The 8,778-nt window shown below is 43.6% G+C and overlaps 1 protein-coding gene across 1 annotated transcript; it reads left to right on the top strand.

Moving 5' to 3' along the window:
- The first annotated feature begins 4,937 nt into the window (after window positions 1-4,937).
- Window positions 4,938-7,505, top strand: LOC129550391 (tetraspanin-14). The gene is made up of 2 exons (XM_088829787.1): window positions 4,938-5,042; window positions 6,170-7,505. The coding sequence occupies exons 1-2, from the start codon at window positions 5,013-5,015 to the stop codon at window positions 6,950-6,952; spliced, it is 813 nt and encodes a 270-aa protein (XP_088685913.1). The 5' UTR covers window positions 4,938-5,012; the 3' UTR covers window positions 6,953-7,505.
- Window positions 7,506-8,778: the final 1,273 nt, after the last annotated feature.

Raw genomic sequence — 8,778 nt, 5'->3', positions numbered from 1 at the left:
CAGGAGCCCTCAATCTCTAGATACGGGTGAAGTAAATTAAAGATTTGACTTAAGGCAGACACTCATTTATGTATCCAGTAGATGATTGAAAACGACCTACTGAATAGCAGACGGAAGTTTACTGAACACACTGTAATCACCTGGATTGGAACAAGAACTTGAAAGAGAAGAGATAAATGTTCATACATCAATGAATCAAGTTCCTGTACACCTGAAACACACATAAAATCAGAAATCACCATTATTTCAATATAAACACACGGAAATGACCGGTGGAAAAATTTGTGGGGCTGAATAATGCTGCCGCCTAGTGGCCATTTTCTGTAACAACAGCTTGAAAAGCTGTGGTGATGGCATTTTGCCTAGTCGAAAACAGCTGATCTGAACAATTGTCCTAGGGGCAGTCATCAGAAAAAAATTTAAAACAGGGACGAGTTACAAGAAGCTGAATCGAGAAGTAACATAAATTCACCCTTGAAAAGAAAACACATGAAAAGAGGTCAATCTTGCTAAATATTAAAAATGCAAATCGAAACCACAGGAAGGAATCACTTCTCAGCGCTGAGAATGGCCATTGTCAGAAACTTGACAACACTAACTGATGGAGAAGGTGTGGAGAAAAGGGAATATTCCTCCCCTGATGCTGGAGATACACGTTGGTAAGAGACACTATGAAAGATCATGTGAGGGTTATTTAAAGAAGGAAAATGAGAATGGGGTTAGAACCGTCTCTAACAAATACACGAAATTAACTCCAAATCACAAATATCTAAAGGTCAGGAGGGATTCTATGAAAGTCTTCAGGAAAACATTGACAGGACACGTGATGATATAAACTACAAGGCCTTTTGATGTTTGAATGACATTGTTGCAAGGTCTTTCGGAATCCATTTCCTAGAGCAATGAGAAATAAACCAAAACCAGGAAAAGGAGACCTACTTCAGTCTCAAACCAGGTGCAGAAAAGGAAACCTTAAGGAATGAAGAAGGCAACCCAGAATGCAAAGAGATATTTGCAAACCAGGATATCCAAAAGCAATTCATTTCCTAAATTAATAAACACTCATAATTTTGTAGTATTTAAATAAAGCTTATAATGTAAAAATATTGAAACACTATGTTGTATCACAACACAAATATACTAATGTTAATCAACTGTACTTCAGTTTAAAAAAAAATTGGAGGTATAGTTACAAACACAAAGGAAAACAAGAAGAGAAAAGGAACAAAATGAAAATGGGAAATTTTATACAATGGAAAAAATAGAGGGAATGCTTTGGATGAGATTAACAATCACATAAACTAGATTTGCCATTTTAATCTTTGCTTCAAAAAGAACTAATTAGTCAAAAGAGGCTAATGAATCTACCAGCAAAATAAATACGGACAAAAAAGCCATGCAAAAGTCACATTCTGATAATGAGAACTATCATAAGATACATAAAAATTTTGATGATATTTTCAAAAGCAATTCAAAAGGTGTTAACGCTGAAGATGTATTTCCCATATTTTTATCTGCGCCCCAAGTTTCTGGGTTGAAATAGGGCAAAGCTCGTACTTCAGGCCAGAAACTCTGTGCCCCAAGTTTCTGGGCTGAAATATAGGGAAAAATCTGTTTGACATTATACTATTCCAGAAAAGTATACTCTTGTCAGAAAAATGTGTTTCCACACTCCCATCTAAGCATGAGCTGAACTCAAGATTGCTGGGAGAAATACCAATAATCTCAGATATGCAGATGACACCACCCTTATGGCAGAAAGTGAAGAGGAACTAAAGAGCCTCTTGATGAAAGTGAAAGAGGAGAGCGGAAAAAGCTGGCTTAAAACCTAACATTCAGAAAGCTAAGACCATGACATCCCATCCCATCACTTCATGGCAAACAGATGGGGAAACAATGGAAACAGTGAGAGACTTTATTTTCTTGGCCTTGAAAATCACTGCAGATGGTGGCTGCAGCCATGAAATTAAAAGACACTCGCTCCCTGGAAGAAAAGTTATGACCAACCTAGACAGCATGTTAAAAAGCAGAGACATTACTTTACCAACAAAGTTGCAGATTACAAAATTAATACAAAGAAATATCTTGCATTCAAATAGAAAGATAAGAAACAGAAATTAAGAAAAAAAATCTATTTGTTATTACATCCAAAAGAGTAAAATCCCTAGAAATAAATCTACCTAAGCAGGCAAACGGAGAAGGCAATGGCACCCCACTCCAATACTCTTGCCTGGAAAATCCCACCGACAGAGGAGCCTGGTAGGCTGCAGTCCATGGGGTCACTAAGAGTCGGACACAACTGAGCAACTTCACTTTCACTTTTCACTTTCATGCACATTGGAGAAGGAAATGGCAACCCACTCCAGTGTTCTTGCCTGGAGAATCCCAGGGTGGGGGAACCTGGTGGGCTGCCGTCTATGGGGTTGCTAAGAGTTGGACACAATGAAGCGACTTAGCAGCAGCAGCACCAGAAGCAGCAAGCAGGCAAAAGATCTGTATTTAGAAAACTGTAAGACACTGATGAAATAAATAAAAGGTGACACAAACAGACATGAGTTTGAGTGAACTCCGGGAGTTGGTGATGGACAGGGAGGCCTGGGGTGCTTTGATTCATGGGGTCGCAGAGAGTCGGACACGACTGAGCGACTGAACTGAACTGAACTGACACAAACAGAGAGATATACTGTGTTCTTGGATTGGAGGAATAAATATTGTGAAAATGAATACGCTACCTGAAGCAATCTATGGATTCAATGCAATTCCTCTCAAATTACCAGTGGTATTTTTCACAGAATTAGAACAAAAAATTTTTACAAATTGTATGGAAACACAGAAGACTGTGAATAGCTAAAGTCATCTTGAGAAAGAAAAAATGAGAAGGAATCAATCTTCCTGACTTCAGACTATACTACAAAGCTACATTAATCAAAATACTATGGTACTAGCACAACAACAGAAAAATAGATCAATGAAACAGGATAGAAAGTTCAGAGGTAAATCCAAGCACTAATGATCATCTAACCTATGACAAAGGAGATGAGAATATTAAACAGAGAAAAGACAGTCTTTTCAATAAAAGGTTCTGGGAAAACTGGACAGCTATGTGGAAAATAATGAAATTAGAGCACTCTTAATACCATACACAAAAATATTTGCAAAATGGATTAAAGACATAAATATAAGTCTGGATACTATAAAATTTTAGAGGAAAACATAGAACATTCTTTGACATGACTCACAGAAACATCTTTATTGATCCACTTGCTAGGGTAATGAAAATAAAAGCAAAAACAAGCAAATGGGACCTAATTAAACAAATACTTTTTCACAGCAAAGGAAAACACAAACAAAATGAAAAACAGAATGGGAGAAACCATTTGCAGATGAAGCAACTGACAAAGGAATAATCTTCAAAATATACAAAGAGCTCATGCAGCTCAATTAAAAAAAGAAAAACTGATCAGAAAAAGAGCAGAAAAAAGCATACTGATGGAAATAGCACATGAAAAGATGCCAAATATAACTAATTATCAAAGAAATGCAAATAAAAAACTACAATGAGGTATTACATCACACTGGTCAGAAAGGCCATCATCAAAGTATCTACAAACAATACATGCTGGAGAGGGTGTGGAACTCTCCCACATTGTTTGTGGAAATTTAAATTGGTAAAACCAGTGTGGAGAGCAGTATGGAAGTTCCTTTAAAAAATTACAAAGAGCTGCCATATGATTCAGCTATTCCACTCCTGGGCATTTATTCAGAGAAAACCATAATTCAAAAAGATACATGCACTTCAATACTTATTGCAAGACTGCTTATAATTGTCAGGACATTGCTGCTGCTGCGTCACTTCAGTCGTGTCTGACTCTGTGTGACCCCATAGACAGAAGCCCACCAGGCTCCCCCGTCCCTGGGATTCTCCAGGCAAGAACACTGGAGTGGGTTGCCATTTCCTTCTCCAATGTGTGAAAGTGAAAAGTGAAAGTGAAGTCGCTCAGTCGTGTCCGACCCTTAGCGACCCCACGGACTGCAGCCTACCAGGCTCCTCCATCCATGGGATTTTCTAGGCAAGAGTACTGGAGTGGCTTGCCATTGCCTTCTTCAATGTCAGGACATTGAAGCAACCTAAATGTCCATCAACAGAGGAATGGATAACAAAGTTGTGGTACATATATACAACGGAATATTACTCAACCATGAAATAATGCCATTTATAGCAACATGGATGGACTTAGAGGTTGTCATATGAATGAAATAAGTCAGATGGAAAAAGGTAAATATCATACTTGCTTATATGTGAAATCTAAATAATGGGTACAAATGAACTTATCTACAAAATAGAGAGTTACAGGGAACACAATTATGATTTCCAGGGGATAAAGGGAGATGGGATAACTTAGGAGATTGTGATGACTTATACACAGTTGTTGTTTAGTTGCTAAGTCATGTCCAACTCTTTGCAAGCCCATGGACTGTAGCCCACCAGGTTCCTCTGTCCATGAGATTTTCCAGGCAAGAATACTGAAGTGGGTTACCATTTCCTTCTCCAGGGAACTTCCTGACCCAGGGATTGAACCCACGTGTCCTACGTCTCCTGCAGTGTACACAGCAGTATATATAAAATAGATAGCTAATAAGGATCTACTGTATAGCATACAGAACTCTACTCAATACTCTTTAATGGCCTATTTGGAAAAATAATCTAAAAAAGAGTAGATATATGTACATAATAACGGATTCACTTTGCTGTACACCTGAAACTAACACAATATGGTAAATCAACAACACTCTAGTAAAAATTTATAAAAAAGGGCACTTTCAAGTTTGAGAGGCTCTGTCTCAGACACCTCCGTCCTGCCCTGCCCCACCTTCAAGACTAGAAACTTTTCTCTCTTTTGTGGTTTAGCTGTCTTCACCCTCCTGCCCTGCTTAAAGTTGCCGACTTTAAAGGGGTCTGGCAGCTCCGTCTCTGGGTCACGAAGATTGTAGCAGATCCTGCTTCTCAGAAGATGCACTATTATAGATATTCTAACGCCGAGGTCACGAACCTCCGTCCAGAGTTCATCAGGCACTCTATCAATCAGATCTAGTCCCTTAAATCTATTTCTCACTTCCACTGCATAATCATAAGGGATTTGATTGAGGTCATATCTGAATGGTCTAGTGGTTTTCCCTACTTTCTTCAATTTAAGTCTGAACTTCGCAATAAGGAGTTCATGATCTGAGCCACAGTCAGCTCCTGGTCTTGTTTTCGCTAACTGTATACAGCTTCTCCATCTTTGGTTGCAAAGAATATAATCAATCTGATTTCGGTGTTGACCATCTGGTGATGTCCATGTGTAGAGTCTTCTCTTGTGTTGTTGGAAGAGGGTGTTTGCTATGACCAGTGCATTCTCTTGACAAAACTCTATTAGCCTTTGCCCTGCTTCATTCCGTGTTCCAAGGCCAAATTTGCCAGTTACTCCAGGTGTTTCTTGACTTCCTACTTTTGCATTCCAGTCCCCTATAATGAAAAGGACATCTTTTTTGGGTGTTAGTTCTAAAAGGTCTTGTAGGTCTTCATAGAACCGATTAACTTCGGCTTCTTCAGCATTACTGGTTGGGGCATAGGCCTGGATTACTGTAATATTGAATGGTTTGCCTTGGAAACGAACAGAAATCATCCTGTCATTTTTAAGATTGCATCCAAGTACTGCATTTCGGACTCTTTTGTTGACCATGATGGCTACTCCATTTCTTCTAAGGGATTCCTGCCCACAGTAGTAGATATAATGGTCATCCGAGTTAAATTCACCCATTCCAGTCCATTTTAATTCACTGATTCCTAGAATGTCGACGTTCACTCTTGCCATCTCCTGTTTGACCACTTCCAATCGAGGGACTGATGCTAAAGCTGAAACTCCAGTACTTTGGCCACCTCATGAGACGAGTTGACTCACTGGAAAAGACTCTGATGCTGGGAAAGGTTGGGGGCGGGAGGAGAAGGGGACGACGGAGAATGAGATGGCTGGATGGCATCACCGATTCTGTGGACATGAGTTTGAGTGAACTCCGGGAGTTGGTGATGGACAGGGAGGCCTGGCGTGCTGTGATTCATGGGGTCGCGGAGAGTCGGACACGACTGAGCGACTGAACTGAACTGAACTGAACTGAACTGAACGCCGAGGTCAGCTGCTGGTACAAGTACCTCCTTTTCAGCTACAACATCGTCTTCTGGTTGGCTGGAGTTGTCTTCCTCGGAGTTGGACTATGGGCGTGGAGCGAGAAGGGGGTGCTATCCGACCTCACCAAAGTGACCCGGATGCATGGAATTGACCCTGTGGTGCTGGTGCTGATGGTGGGCGTGGTGATGTTCACCCTGGGCTTCGCTGGCTGCGTGGGGGCCCTGCGGGAGAACATCTGCCTGCTCAACTTTTTCTGCAGCACCATCGTGCTCATCTTTTTCCTGGAGCTGGCCGTGGCCGTGCTGGCCTTCCTCTTCCAGGACTGGGTGAGAGACCGGTTCCGGGAGTTCTTCGAGAGCAACATCAGATCCTACCGGGATGACATTGACCTGCAGAACCTCATTGACTCCCTTCAGAAAGCCAACCAGTGCTGTGGGGCGTATGGCCCTGAAGACTGGGACCTCAATGTCTACTTCAACTGCAGTGGCGCCAGCTATAGCCGCGAGAAATGTGGGGTGCCCTTCTCCTGCTGCGTGCCAGACCCCGCGCAAAAAGTTGTGAACACACAGTGTGGCTATGATGTCAGGACTCAGCTGAAGAGCAAATGGGATGAGTCCATCTTCACGAAAGGCTGCATCCAGGCACTGGAGGGCTGGCTGCCGCGGAACATCTACATTGTGGCTGGCGTCTTCATTGCCATCTCGCTTCTGCAGATATTTGGCATCTTCCTGGCGAGGACCCTGATTTCGGACATTGAGGCGGTGAAGGCAGGCCACCACTTTTGAGGAGCCGGAGGCAGGCAAGCGGAGCTGAGCCACACCGTGGAGGAGGCAGCCCTCCACCACCATTAGCGTCATATCCACAGGGAGAGAAGCAGAAGCACCTGGCCAGAGCCGGCACCCCGCCTTCAGCATCCGCGTGATATGACCTCTTTCTGCTTGCCGGTGCTGAAGACCGAGGGGCCCCTGTCACCCACACAGACTTGTGACTGACACCCCCACCGGGGTCCGCCCAGAGTCAGAGGCTCTGTCTTTAAGTGGGGGAGGTGACTTGAGGGACCGATGGCTCTGGTGGCTGCACCCTGGCCTCCATCGCACATGTGGTTGTGCTGGCCTCAGGGGCAGCCCCATCTTCTGTGGACCTCCGAGTGCCAGCGGGGCCTGCGGTGTCTGCGCACGTCGGGGGTGTGGGCAGGATCCTTAGCCACATCCAAGTGAAGTAAGCCTGAGCCAGCACGTGGCTGGTGCCACAGGAGTGCCTCATCCCCTGTCCACCCCAGCCCCCCAGGATGGGAACTGCTCCAGCCTAACAGCATTATGCCCTGATGGCACGGGGGTGGGTGGGTGGGGCATGGCTTTCCTCTTGAGCATCAGCTCTCCTTTTCCTAAAGTGTGTAAATAGTTTATTTATAGGGGTAAGAATGTTCTCACACCACGTCTTCATTTCCTCTGGCATTCTCCTCTCAGCAGCCTTACGTGGTCTCTGGGACTGACGCCATCCCTTTCCGTTCCCTCGAATGTCTCATGAACCAACTCCATCAGCAGCTCCTTATCACTCGTCATACCCTAGCTGCACTCTCATACTCCCCCTCCGTCTGCGTGCCCCCAACACGCACGCCATCACCCCCTCCCCACCTGGCCTCACTGCCTTCTGGTCTCGGTGCTACTGAAACTGTTACCCGGAACGTGGATCCTGACCCTCCTCTACTGCAAGGCCAGGGAACCCTAGCCAGAGACAGCCAGCCGGAGACCTTTGGCCAGGGCTTCTCTTAAAGGGCCGGCTGGCCGGCCTGGCATTTTTTTGCCTCTCCTTGGACAGAGAAGCCCTGTAGCCAGCCCCTGGGCTGAGCCATGGACCCCAGCCTGCAGCTGGATAGAGGCTCATATATTTCGTTGAAGACTTTCGTGGTGACCCTCCAACCCCTGAAGGGGACATCTGTGGTCACTGTGTCCACCCTTCGTGTCAGGGTTTATTGGGGGCTTGCCTTTGGAAATGAAGTCTGTCTGATGTCCTGAATAACCTCCCGGGGGAAGCTGGGACATCTGTGCATCTTTGGCTGGGCTGCACTCTAACGCCTCTCTGGATCTTACTCTACCAGTTCTGTCTCCGCGTTCAGGGATGGAGCGCTACCTTCACTTACTTGCCGAAGTGTACCTGCTAGCGTGGTGTATACTGGTGGGTGTTTGTTGATGACGTTGGTTTTGTTGTTTTTTTACCATTTTCTCTGTAGACTAGGGGAAGAAGAATGCTTGTGTTTTTAGGAAGTGTGACGCTTTTCTTTGACTGCCAAACTCTTTTATGGAATATATCTTTATATTAATAAAAAAAAAATTTATAAAAAAGAATACAGACATCATCTAACATTCTTCAACCACAATGCAATATAATTAGAAATCAAAACCAAAAATGTCAACAGATTATATGTGAATATTTAAAAATACTTTCAGATTATTCATTAGTCAAAAATTATAATAACCATAGAATGTTTTCTTTATAGTGTATTGTTGGTAATAGGTCATCCCCAGACTTTGTGATTACAAAACAGTCATGTTCATTAGTCTCATTTGGTGAGGGAGGTATCAGCAGTTTGAGAACTGCTTCATCATGTGGT

The sequence above is a fragment of the Moschus berezovskii genome, chromosome 21 (genome assembly GCF_049115385.1).
Source record: "Moschus berezovskii isolate FMDL1 chromosome 21, NW_MosBer_1.0, whole genome shotgun sequence".
NCBI lineage: Eukaryota > Metazoa > Chordata > Mammalia > Artiodactyla > Moschidae > Moschus > Moschus berezovskii.
Note: the sequence above shows the minus strand (reverse complement) of the source record. Positions and strands in the feature narration are given on the sequence as shown.

Bases quoted from the DNA above. Each gene is read 5' to 3' on its own strand.
- LOC129550391 (XM_088829787.1), top strand. From the start codon at position 5,013: ATGCACTATTATAGATATTCTAACGCCGAG. The intron at 5,043-6,169 runs GTCACGAACCTC...CTGAACGCCGAG, and splicing joins ATAGATATTCTAACGCCGAG to GTCAGCTGCTGGTACAAGTA.